Below are 18,947 nucleotides of genomic sequence, written 5' to 3'. Positions count from 1 at the left end.
GAACCATTTATTCTTCCATGAAACCATACCATATATTAGAAAGAGAAACACAAACTACTAAATGGTACATATCAGGTGCCGTGCGCGGTACGTATTGCACGATGCGATGTCATTTTCTCGAAATGTGTACAATTTCAAGATTTCAGTCCCGGGATGGTAGAAAGGTGATTAAAACTTCACTGGCAGTGGTTGGTTATTTTCAGCTTTTAACGGTGACCGATAAATTGGGGAGTAAAGTCGTGTTTTTTTCGGGTCGCAATGGTTTTGGGCGACGTGACTTTTGGGGCGAAGAGGTTTTGGTACGAGGTTGTTTTGGTGCGAAGTGGTTTTGGTGCGAAATGGTATGGGACGAGATGGTATGGTGCGAAGTGTGTTTGGTGCGAAGTGTCTGGGAACCGATCAGTCGATAGTATGCACATAACAAAACTATACCACAGGGAGGAGTACGAAATCGTACAACCTTTATTTTGATGATATGTTTATGACATTTGTGATATTTTCAACAAAGAATTGTATGATGAGTTTTCCATACTGCCTTAGCGTTTCTATCAACGGTCTCCCGTCCCATCCTGGAAGCCTGAAAAGCTGCTCCTTCTCCAATAATCTAAAGGTCCATTCATAATATTTGCGATTGACATGCGCGATATGCGGTGGAAAAGTTGGATGCATGATACTACAACACAACAAACTTCCTGTGTTGAATGTAACCGATATGGGTAGTACCCGGAAGCGAGCACAGTGAAAGTCGTGAACATCCGTGGTTCAAAGAATCGCAAAAGGCCAGGGACCTGAAAGTTGACCACTGTAACGTGACCATATTTATACCATGGAGGTAAACTATACCATTGTTATTGTTAACACTCTGGGGCCAAAGAAGGGTGACGAGAGTGTGCTTCGTATCGTTCATTTGTAACTTGACGAGTGTTGTCAAGTAAAGGACAAGTCCGAGATGTTCGTCGGAATACGCATCTACATTCTTCTTGTTTTTGTTTCGCATGTAGAGTCAAGTAAGTATTCCTGTTATTTGTATGCAATGTATAAACACAGACGTTTATAAAATACAGGTCTGTGCCTCAAAGATTCAACACCAGCATTTAATCGATTACAACACGGTCCCATAGAGAGACCGTGATTACAATAACATGCCGGATCTGTGTTCGGATTTCGCGAAGGTTGTTTTCCGGGGCTTAGGCTATACCAAGTCTACCTTGCTTGCCTTGGTGCAGTTCCGTAGCCGTCAACTTTCTCCCCGTTCATTCAGTGGAGGGACTGTAGTTTTAGGCCTACTCAAGTAAGTTAATGCATGGGTGTTTGTACCCATCAAGCCCAAAAGTAAGAAAATGATCAATTATCTTTAAAAACCACCAGATTTGATTGATATTGGCCTAATTATTGGATTTATTAAATTCTTTAAAAAATGTCTGCCTAAATCTTGATGAGTTGAGTCACGTGACCAAATCTGATATTTTCCCGCCAAAATTTACGTTTTCATTAATTTTAATATTCCAACCGTAAGCCGTTAAATTTTCTTGATTTTCTTTGCACTTTTGGAAACAACATCTATCATATTCTTTCAAAAATACATGGCACTCATGAAACTCTATCTATACTTCTTTCTGATATTCAAAATATTCATGTAAAGCGTCAAAAATATTGTATTTGTTGTTTTTTGTGAAGAAATATTATTCAAAATTCAATAATTTTGCATCTGCCACTAGTTCTAACACAAGTTCCCATCCCGTTTTACATTAATTTCATAATATTTTAATATTTTGATTTTTAGCGGTTGGAATATTCAGTTATTTGCAATATACAATTTTGGCGGGAAAATAACAGATTATGGTCACGGTGACCTGACTTAGGTAATATATTATGGTAAATTTCAACTTAATCAAATGCGAAACATATTTTGGCAATTTTCACAATTTTCTGACCAGGTCTGATTAAAAAGTATGTTCAAACTGATTTTCCATGTATGTAAGCCTATGCCCATGCATTAACATACCTGAGTATGCACAGTCGCTCGTGGTTCGATAATCCAGGGCCGCTGTTTTCATGTACCACGACATAGACGTAATGGGAAAATTCGCCGCCCGTGCGAACATTTCCGTCAGCTGTGGAAAATTTCCGCGTTTTCTATGGGAAGTCCTGCGGAGCCTGCGCTACATAGCTAACACAAAAGAAAAAGACCAGCGCGTGCAGTGGCCCGTCGGCTACAATTGATTTATTGCAGCAATGTGACTAGACAACCTAGAGTACGGTGACGTCTTTACTTACGCGATATCCTCTTGCTGTCGCCTCTCTACGACAGCAAGAGGATACCGGGTAAGTAAAGACGTCGCCGTTCTCTACATCTGATTTTAATCAGATTGCACGTGTGACTAGACTAGCTGTACGACGTCAGATGTGAATTATTCTTCTGGATATCACATTTTCAACATTGTGTTTTCAAACGTGCACTATATATAGATACAGGTGTGATAGATACAGGTGTGCACCGTTGCTCAGATAGTCGCTCGAAGAATCTAAGTGTAAGGCTGATAAGGCCAAATCCGATACGAGGTTCGGCCTTTTTGCCTCACACTTCGATTCCAGGCCTTCAATCGACTATCCGAGCAACGCCGTGCCGCACGAACCAGTGATACAGAGGAAGACTCGAGTCCCTCCTCTCTTCCCCAGTGAGTGAGTCTTGTCAAATCTTCAAAGCTTCTTGCTTATCAAACAGAGATTTGTTCATGTCTAGAAACACTTAAATTACTGTTTTTAACTACCCTAAGTATATAGGCCTAAACAGCATTTTTTACACCCAGGTAGGCTAACAGTGATTGCATCATTAAGCTTGTTCTTGCACCGCTAAAAATACTAGAGGCAAATGTATAAATTTTTAATAATATGATTTTGAGATGATTTAACAGGAATCTCATGTAAATATAAGCTTAACATTAACATAAACTGAGTCATTAATTATACCGATTACGTAAAGTTCCATGCCCCCCCCCCCCCCTCCAAACACACACACCTTCTCACTCAGGGGTGCTCTGAAGGGGAGCATAGAGTCTCAGTGCCCTCGAGCAAAGAATATCTTTCAGTCGTATACACAGAACGATAAAAAATCAAAAGTCAATCGTGGTATGTTGTGATGTATTAAACAGAAACATGTTCCTTTTAATGCAATTTTGTAATGTTTTATCTGAAAGCACCAAACTCTACATTTCTTTCACATGAAATTGGATGGATTATAAATTGTATGAGACCCTGTGATTGTGTGAAGTAGATGTGCATAAATTGTATGCAGTCCCTATTATTGTTATTGTCTGGTGTTGATAAGCGTAAATCGTCTGTAGGTCCATTATTGTGTTTGTCTTGAGTAGATATATGCATAAATTATGGAAGAAAAAGTGACAGCCAGACAAAGTTGTTAATATTATACTTTACTCTATTGCTCAACAACACACTCAGGGCATAGGGTAAGGCTAAAATTACAAAACTCAAAGATGTAAACTTCAACAAACACTTGATGAAGCTGCTGTTGGGGAAGGAACTAAAGTACAAGAAAAATTTCACAACAGATACTGGTAGTTTATCTTTTGAGTAAAGATATAAATGAACTTTTCTCTGTCATTCAAATCAAGAAAGCCAGGATTATACAAACTTGTGGATGAAAATAAAATGTATCAATAAGTTCTGTATTTTGGACATTCTATAAGAAAATTAATCTTCCCTTTCTTATACTTCCTTAGATGTCAATGAGTGTGATGAAAACCCAGGCATCTGTGGCAATGGACAGTGCTCCAATCTCATTGACTCTTACACTTGTCTATGTGACAGTGGGTATGATCGTACTGAATCACCGCACGTGACATGTCAAGGTAAGAGTTAAAGATTCATTATGTGTTTATGGAAGTATGTAACATAGTACTTATCTTTGTTTTACATGCAGAGGTTTTGCATATTTATATTTCACATTAATTTGCATTAACTTACTGATTAGGGATATAGGTTAACCCTTTCAGCGTGACTTTTTACTTTAAACAGGGACTTCCCCTATAAAAGCCAGATTATTGTAAATCTATGCAAATGTAAAAAAGCCACGTAACTGATTGGACATGCCGTGTTCAGTCCCAGAATCCCATAATTTTGCCATGTTTGAGGCGTTCATTGTCATTGAATCTTGCATGTGATATCTGTGAATATATAGCAACTAAACTTGAGTCGAAAATAAAATGAAAAAATGTTCTGTTGTTTGTGGGAGAACACATTCGTTTCAAGATGTGTTCCCTGTGCAACCATTTGACCCCTCTGTGCACATATGTCATGAAAATGCCCATCATGATTATTCAAATTCATCATACGGTCAAAGCGATGCTATGAGAATTCAAAAACTCCCGCCCAGCCTGTGTATTCAAATGGCTGCGTCATCAGTAATCCCCCTATTGTGCGCCCAGAGCCCAGGGCCCTGTAACTTCTCGTTTAACTTACACAAGCAACCCCTATAGACTGGTATAGGGCCTGAGAGGGCTAATATCATGAAAATTGCCTCCGCCATGCCACTTGGGTGGAACTGTGTAATTAACACATAAACTTGTGCATTTGGAAAAGACCATTTTGAGTTTTTGCATATTTAAAAACTATGACAATTGATAAATACAGGTATATAAACTATGACAATTGATAAATACAGGTATACACATAGAGATGCCTTATAGTATAATCTGTTTAAATTATAAAGCTTAAACTTTGCAACATGCACATGCAATTTGTCCATGTTTTCTTCCACAATTACTAATAATAATCTCTTGAAATGTGTCTGATATAATTCAGTTTGCAGCTCTCCTGATAAGATCTTCATGCATGTTAGTTTTTCTAAGTATTTTTTCTCATTTTTGGTAAAAATAGCTAAGGCCATTTAAAGAAAACTCTTTGTTTGCCGTCCTTCGATTTTTGAAAAAAACTAAGCCAGCCAGGGGAAAAAACACAAACAGACAAAAAACACAAGCGTATTAAAATAAACTCAGTTTTTAGTTGATTTCTTTTGAAAAAAATAATTTTTTTATTTGTAATAGTGTTAACCTCATGTTTGTTTTTTTAATTTTCTCTGAAAAACCAACCAGGATGCACGCAGATGGCAAACAAAGAATTTTATTTACAGCGCCTTACTGTCAAACAACACAAATCTTATTCCTTGAAAATTTTGTTTAAAGGGTGTCAGAATGGCTTCATTTAGATATTTTCAAATGATGATGAATACACTTGCATTATTTAAGTAAATGAGTATTGCAAATTTTCTGTTTTCATTTCTTTACATATGGTCTAACATACTCATGAAATGCAGCCAAATGTTGTTGCCAGGCTGCCATTTTACAACTTTTCACATACTGTGCCATTCATTATGACTTTTTTGATCTGATGTAATATTTGAAAGCACTTCTTGTATTTGTGAAAGTGACTGCTTTTTTGCTATCCAGTGTGTTGTGTCAATACTGTTGTTAGGTAAACAACTTTGAGAATAATCTGTAATTTTTTTGATTTTGGTAGACATTGATGAATGTACAACAGGCATTTCAAGTGATGAAGATAACGCTGAAGACACATCATTTGAGTACTCATATTCAGATGTAGACCTTTCTCCTTGTCACTACTTAGCAACTTGCATCAATACCCCTGGTTCTTTTCGATGTGAGTGTCCTACTGGGTATGAAGGGGATGGAATTTCATCATGTACAAGTGAGTGTCTAAATCATCTCTTATTTTGTAGGTGATATCTGTCATATGGACAGCCATAAATTTCAGAATCACAAATCAGGGGTCATCGAGCAAATTTGTATAGAGAAACAAATCAGTCATTGGGATTAAAAATGGCTGCCATCTTCTTGTTATCTCAATGGGGAATAATTCAATTCTTGATTTTCACAGACAAAAGATTGTGAAAACTTACGCTTTGTCTGTGAGCTTCAACACAAGCCCCAATAAGCAGTGCAAGAAAAGTTTGTGAAAATTGGAGAGTCCAAATATCTTTCCCCGGGAGGCGAATGCTATCCCTAGGTGTTATCTTATGAATATGACTCAAGATAAATACAAAAAAGTAAAAGAAAGGTATTAGAATCATCAAAGACTGATAAGGCAGAAGATTGAAAAAGTGGGCTCTTCCTTTACTTCCTGTACTCAGATTGTTGTCAGGTTGACCTTTGGCATCTTATTATCTTACAGGAATCGTTTACTCATGCTCAGATTTGCCGGCACCAGAACATGGCAGCGTTCAGAGAATAAGCCCACTGAGGACACGTTTTACATGTGATACTGGTTACACATTATACGGATCACAAATGAGGCTTTGTCAAAATGGAAACTGGACAGGCAGACAGCCATTTTGTAGGATACGAGGTACAATTTAGCATAATAGACTTTGTAGATTGCTTAATTTGATTTCGCCATGATCTAAAATAGTTCCGATTGTTCCCAGACTGGTAATAAAATGAAGTGGAATCTGTGTTTTATCACAGATCTGTTTTGTGAATACCCCAATCTATCTGCCATCCCTAGATCTTCACCTTTGAATTTCTTGCCAATCTATTATCAGCTACTCCATCTTTGATTTTTTACTGATCTGCCTTCCCAGCCAATCAACTGATTTTTGCACATGGCACTGTGCATTGTTGAGCCTTTGCCTTTCTGCTTCCATTCATTCTTCCATTCATTTGGCTGCTGGGTTCATTACTGTAAAAAAGTGGTCACCTAAGCTTCTCTGCGCACATTCAAGCATTACACAAGACAGAAAAGGATTCTCAGTAAGTTTAGGTGCATAATTTCAATTCTTCCACCCGCTGCTGAGCAGGGCAAACTGTTCTTACGTACACTACTGTTCCCAATGTTTCTCAGATTAAACAAAGTAAGGTATATAAGAAAAGTGTACAAACAGAAAGCCCACAACAATGACTGCCATTGAAGGCTCTCCCCTTTCAAATTAACATAGCAAAGCTGACTGACCATTTAGTATCCCACCTGTATGGTATCTTAAAGAACACCCTAATCTCAGTCCTGCAAGACAGTTTCCATACAGGTGTTTTCACAATTGCACCCTCATCAACTTATATCAACCATAACTTACTTTCAGCTCGTTCTCAGTCACAAACTTTATCAGAATTAATAGGTATGGAAGACTGAGTAAAGATTAGGACCTATTTACTCGGCCCATTTGATTTTCGCTGCAGCCCTATCAGCCTAAGAAGACATATTCTTCATAAAAGCATCTCATCATTGAGCTCTTGTCACCTAGCTTGTATACAAACCGGACATTTCCAATTCCAGCATAAATCATCGCAGTGATAAGGATGAATTCAGTCTACCATATGTTAGGCTAGATGACGCTATTGCTATAGTCTTGGGAAAGGTTCCCGGCTCTGTAAAATGGACATTGCCGATGCTTTGAAATTAATTCCTATCCATCCATCTTTATGACATCTATACATTATCCACTGGGACAACACTTTCTACTTCTTCGTACGTCTCCCGTTTGTCTCCCGTTTCAAGCCCCAAGATCTTTGACCTACTTTCAACCACCATTTCATGGATAGCACAAATGTGTACAACATCGATACCATATTCCATCTCCTCGACAACTTCCTCACTGTGGAACCCCAATCATTTGATGCTGATCGCACTATGGCCTTCCTGATGTTGTTATTCCACCATCTTGGAATCCTTATTGCTGTGCACAAAACCATTTGGCCAGCCACCTGCCTAGAGTACCTCAGCATTGAAATAGATACCTTAAATATGCAAGAACCAGTATATCTACCGCAAGAAAAACTTGCCAGTATACTTGATCTCATCAAAAGGCAACTACTTAGTCTACTTGGCCATCTTAACTTCTGCATATATTTTTATCGATTTACATAGGAAGTATGTACATGTTGGACTCAGAGTCAACGAGTCGTCCATGGCTCGATACGCATTATAAGCACAATCATGATATGTCAATTTGTTTTTTTTACTGTTGTTAGCAATATTTTTGCCAAAATACCATCTGAATTTCATTGTGGTACTTAAAATCACGCACTGGCATGTTTTGTAATTGTCAATGTCATGATGCCACGCACTGCATATACAGTAGCTTCAGTGAAAATCTCTGCATGATATGATACTGGGTCATCAGGGGTCATGGTTTAAAGCTATTGTGAATGATGCCACTCTGACTATGCCGTTTCTCAAATTGTTTCGTACACATAGTTGTATGGAAGCTTCTCATCAAATACATCCAGTGATGAATTTCCCACAGACAACATGTCATTGAAAGTAAATTATGTGAATTAAAGTGTATATGGATTGTTTATATTTCAACTTTTTTCTCATTTGTTTATAGTTGTTGGTTGTGGTCACCCAGGTGCTATAGAGGATGGTCAGGTACTTGGTTCTGAATATGATATTGGTAATGAAGTGACTTTTGTATGCAATGGGGACCATAGACTGATTGGACCAGATAAACGTCAGTGTTTACCAAATGGTTACTGGAGTGGCTATCAACCATACTGTGACCGTAAGTAATGTGTGATTTTTTGATCAAAATTCCTGTGATAGTAACAAAAACTGCAGGGCAATGTAAAAAAGCAATATAAAAATAGCGTCAATGACACTGTAGCTCCCATCCTGGACTATTTAGTGTTTGTTCTCTGGTCAGATATTTGAACATGTGTGAAAGGGATAAAGTGCATGAAGTGAAAATACTTAAATGAAATGTACTGGAGACAGTGAAATATGTTTAATGTAATTATTCAGAATATAAAATGGAAAAAATACAGAATTAGATATATCGAATACTGTGATACAACCATTAACTTAACAAGTCATTTACAATGACATAGTCCCCACTTGTAATAGGAGTATTAGTCTTGATGGGGCAGGAAAATGTGGTCATTAAGAAGTATCACTGGAGTGTATATGTTGAGATCTATGGGCACATAGGTCTATGTCGTTGTTCCGAATTTGAAACACATGAGGCATGTCTAAGTTATGGTTCTAAATCGGGAAAAAAGATCAGACCTCTAGCAGTATTGGCCAGCCAAGAAATACATATGCGCATTATAAATGAGGTACAAGATGTGACATCTTAAGGTCTAATATCCTATCAAAATTGGAGGGTATAGAACTTGTGGTTACTGAAATATGCATATATATGTATAATCAAGGTCAAAGGTCATCGAGGTCACATGACATTTTGAAAAAAAAATTATGTTGCTTATTAATCCCTACATGCCAAAAAATCAGACCTCGTGTGTTGTCATAAGGTCTCCCATCCTACTAAATACAAAGGACATAGCACTTGTGGTTACTTATTTATTGACATAAACATATTTTAGGTAAAAGGTCATCGAGGTCACATGACATTTGGTCAAAAAATTTCTCTCCTATAGTTATCCCTATATACCAAAAATCAGACATCCAGCTCTATTGGCTCGCTCAGAATGAGATATGCGCATAATTATTGAGGTACAGTATGTGGTGTCATAAGGTGTCCAAACATACCAAACATGAAGGGTGTAGCACTTGTGGTTACCGAGTTATGGAAAAATATGTATATTTGAGGTCAAAGGTCACCGAGGTCACGTGACATTTTGTCAAAAAAATTGTTTTGCTAAGTTATCCCTATATACCAAAAATCAGACCTCTAGCTCTATTGGCTCGCTCAAAATTAGATATGTGCATAATTAATGAGGTACAATATGTGGCGTCATAAGCTGTCCAATCATACCATACATGAAGGGTGTAGCACTTGTGGTTACTGAGTTATGGACAAATACGTATATTTGAGGTCAAAGGTCACCGAGGTCACGTGACATTTTGTCAAAAAAATTGTTTTGCTAAGTTATCCCTATATACCAAAAATCAGACCTCTAGCTCTATTGGCTCGCTCAAAATTAGATATGCGCATAATTAATGAGGTACAATATGTGGCGTCATAAGGTGTCCCACTACACCATACATGAAGGCTGTAGCACTTGTGGTTACTGAGTTTTGGACAAATATGTATATTTGAGGTCAAAGGTCACGAGGTCACATGACAAAAAAATTGTTTTGCTAAGTTATCCCTATATACCAACCAGATATGAACTGAAAATGCTCACGTGTTTCATACAGTTATGTGTAAATTTGAACCTTTGCCACATGTTTGCAACTTCATTGAAAGTATTATGATCAACATAATGAACAATAATCACCGCCGATTAATTCTCAAAGGTCATGAAGTATACAAATATGTAATTAGCTGAAATAAAAATATTAAAGTTCTTTGACTGCTGTCATTGTATCACCATTTTATATAGCAAGTGTAATTACCATTGGCTAAGTCCTTCAAGCCATATATGCCGAGCTGTGAAGGCTCATTACATATGCAAATTGTAAATTAGCTGACATGAAAATGTGAAATGACTTTCGATATTGTTTTAACCAGGTATAATCATCAATGTTGTCATGTTTTGCAAACTTTGATCAAGTAAATCCCAGTATATATCATGAAATATGTAAATTAGGAACTGACTTAAGGTGGTTGGAAAGGCTAGAGCATCAGTTATAAATTCAACAAAACTATTCAAATATAAAAGTAGTCAACATTCCCTGTGGAATAAGAAAAACTAGACATTTGGGCACAAAGGCATTGCAGAGTTATAGCCTGTTAAAACTTCTGAAAAACTGACCAAATAAGAAGAAGTTGGGGAGTCCTTAGTGTATTAACTATGGTAGAGGTCCCTAGCTTTTAATAAAATGTTTGAAAAGGGAAAGTCATTATTTGCTGTTTTTCAGGAAAGTTTGACAAGGCGGTGCTGGCATTCACAGTGAGTGACTGCTATTGTAAATGCATTTTTAGATTCTTTGAGTGTCAAAGAGGTGTCAAAAGTGAGATTAACCAAAAAAACTGCTCTATGACTTCAAAAGAGGGGTGCAAATACGGCTTGTTTTCAACATTTTTGACAGAATAACAGTTTCTACATAATTGTATACCAATTTATTCCAACTTTGAAATGAGATATGGACATGGAATTTTACAGCCTATTAACAAGGTTACAGACAAGATTTGTACGGCGCAATTTTCCTGTATTTGAAGTACTTTTGACAAATCACATTTTGAAATTTGAAAGAATTTTTATTAATTTTTTGATATATAAACCCATGTAAAATCATAAACACAAATTTTATTTACAAATCCTGCAGTACAAATCTTACAATAAATAGTGTCAACATATTTATTATTAATTTGGTAATATTAATACTATCCAATTATTATTAAATTCAAATATGTAAAAAAAATATGAAAAATTAAATTTTAATATTTACTGGTGTCATATTTCAAAATCGTGGCTGCAAATATACAATGTTTATATTCTTTGGAGAAAACATTAACTAAGGGAGTTATCCTGAAAATGTGAACTAAATATCTTGATTCTAACACTTGAAATTTGACATTAACTCTGAGAAAAGAATTGGTGCAAAAATAGCCTTTCCAACCACCTTAAGTAAAAATGCTTAATGATTGTCAATAATGTTGTATCATGGTATCTGCAATATATGTAGCAAGTTTTGTCAACTTTGGTCAAGTCAATTCAGATATATATCTCTAATTAGGAAAGTTCATTAAACATGCAAATTAGGAATTGGCTGAAGAGAAAATGCTTAATGACTTTCAATAATATTGTATTACAGTGTCTGAAATACATAGCAAGTTACATCAATTTTGATCAAGTCAATTCAGATGAATATCCCTAAGTATGAAAATTCATTTAATATGCAAATTAGGAATTGGCTGAAGTAAAAATGTCTTTTGACTTTCAATAATGTTATATCACAGTATCTTTGATGTATATAGCAAGTTTCAATGACTAAAATCAAGTTAAATTGTATTGCTAAGTTATCCCTATATACCAAAAATCAGACCTCTAGCTCTATTGGCTGGCTCAGAATTAGATATGCACATAATTAATTAGGTACAGGATGTGATGTCATAAGGTCTCCCATCATACCAAATATGAAGGGTGTAGCACTTGGGTTTACTTAGTTATGGCCATATATGTATATTTGAGGTTAAAGGTCATCGGGGTCACATGACATTTTGTCAAAAAAATTGTATTGCTAAGTTATCCCTATATACCAAAAATCAGACCTCTAGCTCTATTGGCTGGCTCAGAATTAGATATGTGCATAATTAATGAGGTACAGGATCTGATGTCATAAGACCTCCCGTCATACCAAATGTGAAGGGTGCGCAGCACTTGTGGTTACTTAGTTATGGCCATATATGTATATTTGAGGTCAAAGGTCATCGGGGTCACATGACATTTTGTCAAAAAAATGGTATTGCTAAGTTATCCCTATATACCAAAAATCAGACCTCTAGCTCTATTGGCTGGCTCAGAATTAGATATGCGCATAATTAATGAGGTACAGGATGTGATGTCATAAGGTCTCCCATCATACCAAATATGAAGGGTGTAGCACTTTTGGTTACTGAGTTATGGACATATACTCATATTTAAGGTCAAAGGTCATCGAGATCACATGACATTTTGTCAAAAAATTTGTATTGCTAAGTTATCCCTATATACCAAAAATCAGACCTCTAGCTCTATTGGCTAGCTCAGAATTAGAAATGCACATAATAAATGAGTTGCAGGAAGATGCCAAGGTCAAAGGTCAAGTGGAATCCCCAAAATTGTGGAGAGCAATTTGGTCCCTACTGGCCATTGTCCAATAGACGCTGGCTGTCTTGGACTTTAACATAGGCCAGAATAAGCCATTGCCATAGCTTAGCTGCATAGGTATAGGGGAGGTCAAAGGTCATAGAAAAATCAGAAAAATAATACTTTAAAAATCTTCTTCTCAAAATTGGCAAGACCTGTGACTTTGATATTTGGCATGAAGGAGCAAGGCTATAAGGTCTAACCAGGATTAGGTTGGTAGCGGGTCGAGTTGACTGGGGTCGAGTTGGTTAGGGGTCGAGATGTCCAGAAACCATGGTCATCATGCTTCCCATAGACTACCATGTATCACAAAAATTAAAACTGTGATAACTTCATTAATATGCAAGCCACGCCCACCAAAACCTTTTCAGTTCTAGCCATTTGAATTCTAAAGATGTCTACCAAATTTGACTGAAATACGTTCGCCGTTTTTGAGATAATGGGGATACAGACACACGGACACACACACAGACAGACATGGCTAAACCATATGCTCACGTGTGTGAACACGTGAGCAAAAAATCAGACCTCTAGCTCTATTGGCTCGCTCAAAATTAGATATGCGCATAATTAATGAGGTACAATATGTGGCGTCATAAGGTGTTCCATCATACCTTACATGAAGGTGTAGCACTTGTGGTTACTGAGTTTTGGACAAATATGTATATTTGAGGTCAAAGGTCACCGAGGTCACGTGACATTTGTCCAAAAAATTGTTTTGCTAAGTTATCCCTATATACCAAAAATCAGACCTCTAGCTCTATTGGCTCGCTCAAAATTAGATATGTGCATAATTAATGAGGTACAATATGTGGCGTCATAAGGTGTCCCATCATACCATACATGAAGGCTGTAGCACTTGTGGTTACTGAGTTATGGACAAATATGTATATTTGAGGTCAAAGGTCACCGAGGTCACGTGACATTTTGTCAAAAAAATTGTATTGCTAAGTTATCCCTATATACCAAAAATCAGACCTCTAGCTCTATTGGCTCGCTCAAAATTAGATATGTGCATAATTAATGAGGTACAATATGTGGCGTCATAAGCTGTCCCATCATACCATATATGAAGTATGGTAGCACTTGTGGTTACTGAGTTATGGACAAATATGTATATTTGAGGTCAAAGGTCATCAAGGTCACATGACATTTTGTCAAAATATCCGAGATATCTGCGTGAACGGATGGACTCACAGATGGACAAACAGACGGACATGACCCAATCTATCACTGGACTTCATCCTAGGGGACTAAAAATTGTGTCACTGCATCCTTTTTGCAATATTAATACGATGAGAAACTAAATTTTTATTTTTCGTGGCCTTATACATGGGAGTCTATGGAGATCTGCCTTATACATGGGAGTCTATGGACGTGTAAACTAAAAATATGCAAATTTCATCACGATTTGCCCAAATTTGGGAAAGGTCACTCCTATGCACTTCCATACCAAGTTTCAAATCAATCGGACTTGTGGTTTCAGAGCAGGAGATTATTGACCAAAAATGGGGAAAATTACAAAAAAATTCATGAAAAATAGCAAGTCCAAGATACTGACCCAAGATGTGCACAATCATTTCATTTCAGCCCAAAGTACTTACATGCTAATTTTTCATGTAATCTGCTCAGTGGTTATTGAGTTTTTTCAATTTGACTGTTTTTATATTTTTTCACTTAATTTGCATATTTTTGGCAATGACAACTTCATTTGAACAAAATCTCATCTACAGCCCATCATCCATATACACACCAAATATCAAGATGAAATGTGCAGCGGTTTTGGAGTTTTTGATGTTGACGGACAGACATACAGACATACAGACATACAGACACACAGACATACAGGCATACATACATACAGACATCTCCCTAGCCTATAAGAATAGCTTCCATTGCCATATATACATATGGCTATTGGAGCTAAAAAAACAATATTAAATTACGAAAGAGTAATTTCTTTGGACAAAATACCTTTTATGGAAATTTAGATAGAGCCTATTGTGTTCATTCTTTCTGTAGCTCCCCGTGATCTGGATGACATCGCATCCGACATTCGACAGAACTTTATCGATAGACTGGAGTTATTCAGCACTTCAAGCAGAGGACATAAATCCCTTGGCAGACTGGCTGTAGGACAAAGTCTTGGCCTAGATCTGATCTTTGCTTTTGACCGCTCCTCCAGTATTGACCCGGAAGACTTCCGTCGAGGAATGGCATTTGCAAAGCATATTATTGATGAATTTGGAGTATCTTATGAAGAAGGTAATTTCCATCTGTGTTATTGTGCCTTATAAGTGTCTGTATGTATGTCTGCATGGGTGTATGTTCAGCATAAGTACCCAGTATATTGTGCAGAAAATTTGTATTTGGTTCATGAATACTATGGTACCCCGTATGATTAGGAAACTCACTAGGTTTCTTTGTTTTAGTCCATATCCTTATAAACTATTAGACACTAAGGCGTGGGTTTGCATATTTAAGTACTGGTATTTGGAGTAATGTGTGTAATTTTGAAAAGCAAGGTTTTAAGTTGAAACATCCCAAGACAGTCATTGCCATGATGACACACATAACACCAAGGGAAATTTGTTAAATTTAACAACAACTTAAGTAAAGCATTACTTGATTCAAAAATTTGTGTTGTTATTGGTCTAGTATATCAACTGCTGACTTTCGGTCAGTACCTTTGAGGTAGACAATCTGAACTAGACAGTGGAACAATAAGATTATACCTTTGATTGAACTGTCTGGAATCTCCCGAGAAACAGAAGGCCGCCAAATAAAATATGGTTATTGAACCCTCAAATGTTTGCCACCATCCATTACAAACAAATCTGTAAAATTTAAAGTGAATATTTGTGGTTATCGTCACAATTTTTAAAGACCCTGCCATGCTGTGATTATACCGTGGCCGAAAACGACACAGACCCTCTTCAGTTTGTAATTGCGTCGTTCTGTTTGAGCTGCGTCGTTCTGTTTTGACCTGCGCTCTTCAGTTGTAATTGCGTCGTTCTGTTTCGACCTGCGCTCTTCAGTTTGTAATTGCGTCGCTCTGTTTTGAACTGCGCTCTTCAGTTTGTAATTGCGTCGTTCTGATAGAGCTGTGTCGTTCTGTTTTGACCTGCGCTCTTCAGTTTGTAATTGCGTCGTTCTGTTTGAGCTGCGTCGTTCTGTTTTGACCTGCGCTCTTCAGTTTGTAATTGCGTCGTTCTGTTTGAGCTGCGTCGTTCTGTTTTGACCTGCGCTCTTGTCAGTTTGTAATTGCGTCGTTCTGTTTGAGCTGCGTCGTTCTGTTTTGACCTGCGCTCTTCAGTTTGTAATTGTGTCGTACTGTTTGAACTGTATCGTTCTGTTTGATCGTCGCTCTTCAGTTTGTTTTGTTGTAATAAAGGGAAAGCAACTCCACACATCGTTCATATCTGAGTTGTTTGCATTTTGTGTATGATATTGTGTATATTGTGAGTGTGTATCATGTTTGATTGTTTTATGTGAGTATTGGTTAGCCATGGCGAATGTAATAAAGGGAAGCAACTCCTCACATCGTTCATATGTGAATTCTTTGCGTTTTGTGTATGATTCTATGTGTGTGTATATAATGTTTAGCTGTTTTATGTAAAGGGTTGATTAGCCATGGCGAGACGTGCCCATAATTTACGTGTCTTCAGTGTCTTGCTGTTAACCCACATTGGAGCGGAGAGACTAGCGTTACACTGCGATCCTTTGAAGCTATGTTTCGAAAACAGAGTTTTCTTCATCAGTCACTTAAAATTCATTTTTGATTGGTGAGACATGTTGAATGATGATGATTTTATGTGTGTAATATGTTGTTCCACTGAAGTTTGTTGTTCAATTACGGAAGCTATGTCTACGGTTTGGTCTTGTTGTGTTTGCCTATGCTCATGTGAATCGGAGTGCCATCTATTGTAGCTTTTGTGAAGTCTGGCATTTGTAAGTGTATCGCATACTTCTGTTCTTTCTGTATAAGATTATTGGTTGCTCGAAGGTTTGCAGCATGAAAAAAATATTTGGGACAAGATTTCACTGACGTTCTTGATCCAAGGCTTAAATAGTATAAAATCATGGACTTTGTATAAAATACAGCAAAAACAGGTTCAGTGTCAAAAACACAAGGAAAAAAAGCTGGAACAACAAAAAAGGACCTCGAAATTAAGAAAGTGAAATAGAAAAACATGAAAAGACATTGATGAAGTTCAGAGAGCTTTAGATGATATTTACGAAGTCAAAACACAAGGTATTATATATATATATATCAGTCTAGTAAACGCAATACGAACACAACCTTTAACCAATAGAACAAAGTTAGACATCCTAGCTTCCAGAATGAAAGAATACGTACAATCTGCCATTATACCACGAAATTTATCCACTGAACCTGACTTGAGGCGATTGATAAAGAAAGTCTTGCAAACTTTCGAAACATAGCGTTAGTATCGTACGCAGTGTCTCAACTCTGGAGTAGGCCCTACAGACTGCACTGACATTCATATTCAGCTGTCTCGCCGTACCTGCCATTGTACAGACTGCACTGACATTCATATTCAGCTGTCTCGCTGTACCTATTTTGTTCTGTACACAAGACAGTGAAACAAAAAATACACACCACCATACATTAAACGCAAACAACCAATATGTGAACGATTTGTGGAGTTGCTCTCCCTCTACAACCTATGACTCCGCGGGCACCCATGCTAAGTTGCAATGGTATTCTCCAAGTGACCGTGCAATGTTTGTTACAAAATGTTTACTCCAGTACTTCCGTGTTATGCTGAAAACAAACTGAAGAGCACAGATCAAACAGACGATGCAGTTCAAACACGGGCATTCTGTTGTTCTTAAAGATGGTGTATAAGCGTGTGTAAACATGATTTCGTATTTTAGTTTCCGTTTTGCCGCTGGAGAACTTACATCGTGATTTAAAAAAAATAAAAGCCTCAACAAATATGAGGTATTATTAATACAAAAGAAACAGTCGCATTCTGCTATTTCACCTAACTAGTTATTCTTTCTCTCACAACCGATCACTCAGCACCGCGGCATGCACGGCAGAGTTCTTACCAGTGCGTATTTACCGCGATCATGAAGAGCGTAGAATGACGATGGTACGTTGCGATGACTGAAGTGTACATGAGCGCGGTGGCTGGAATGGAACGTGCACGCGACGACAGCTATGCACGCGAGCGCCTTTGAACTGTCGTCTGCTGTCCCGGCCGTCAGAAATGTATATATATATTATTATGTGAAACGACGCAGGTCTAACAGAACGATGCAATTACAAACTGAAGAGCGCAGGTCAAAACAGAACGACCCAGCTCAAACAGAACGACGCAACTACAAACTGAAGAGCGCAGGTCAAAACAGAACGACACAGCTCTATCAGAACGACGCAATTACAAACTGAAGAGCGCAGTTCAAAACAGAACGACGCAATTACAAACTGAAGAGCGCAGGTCGAAACAGAACGACGCAATTACAAACTGAAGAGCGCAGGTCAAAACAGAACGACGCAGCTCAAATAGAACGACGCAATTACAAACTGAACAGGGTCTGTGTCGTTTTCGGCCACGGTATGATTATCTCAAAATCAATCGCTTTTTAAAAGGTAGAGTGCACCTCAGGGACAGATATTCAGAGAATCTCAAACTTTTTCAATTCTCTTCTGATCTACCACTTGTGGGGGTTCATGTTTAAGTTTTTGGTGTAATAAAAATTTTCAGTTTTAGTTTTTTGAAAATGTAAAATGTTTTTTTCTCCATGGAGTTAATACAGGTATGAAGGCGGCCATTTTGAATGTCAAATATCACGACCGCTACCACCCTTTTAATCAGCAACTGTGTCTGGTGTATAAACAAATATCACATACTTTGCTACAACATAGGGATGTTTTAGGGATCGTCTGAGTATAGATATTTGCATAATCTTGCACGTTTTCCTATTTTTATAACTACCAATTTCCTGGTAATTTGGCCTGTAACACATAGGGTGTTGACCTTTACATTAACCTAGCAACTACGATGAGACTTCTTGTCAATGTTGAAATCTGAAATGCCACATTTCCACATTATATATAAAGACAGAGACATGTGAAATCATACTTTCTGTTAAACATATGAAGCTACCACTAATGTACAAGGAAAACGCAGTGAACATTACCATGAAAGTGTCCATTCAAACTTTTGTCATATCACGGTTAAAGAAAAG

At 37.4% G+C, this 18,947-nt stretch overlaps 1 protein-coding gene across 1 annotated transcript in view; it reads left to right on the top strand.

Moving 5' to 3' along the window:
- The first annotated feature begins 305 nt into the window (after positions 1 to 305).
- Positions 306 to 18,947, top strand: part of LOC139152788 (complement factor B-like) — a 33,770-nt gene continuing 15,128 nt past the window's right edge. Inside the window, exons 1-6 of the mRNA XM_070726124.1 lie at positions 306 to 1,007; positions 3,741 to 3,869; positions 5,536 to 5,724; positions 6,208 to 6,381; positions 8,360 to 8,533; positions 14,748 to 14,990. Coding sequence (XP_070582225.1) covers positions 950 to 1,007; positions 3,741 to 3,869; positions 5,536 to 5,724; positions 6,208 to 6,381; positions 8,360 to 8,533; positions 14,748 to 14,990 — 967 coding nt within the window. The 5' untranslated portion in view covers positions 306 to 949. The remainder of the gene's footprint in view (positions 1,008 to 3,740; positions 3,870 to 5,535; positions 5,725 to 6,207; positions 6,382 to 8,359; positions 8,534 to 14,747; positions 14,991 to 18,947) is intronic.

The sequence above is a fragment of the Ptychodera flava genome, chromosome 16 (assembly GCF_041260155.1).
Source record: "Ptychodera flava strain L36383 chromosome 16, AS_Pfla_20210202, whole genome shotgun sequence".
In the NCBI taxonomy this organism is placed as follows: Eukaryota; Metazoa; Hemichordata; class Enteropneusta; family Ptychoderidae; genus Ptychodera; species Ptychodera flava.
The sequence above is the reverse complement of the archived record's forward strand: the minus strand, read 5'-3'. Positions and strand labels throughout refer to the sequence as shown.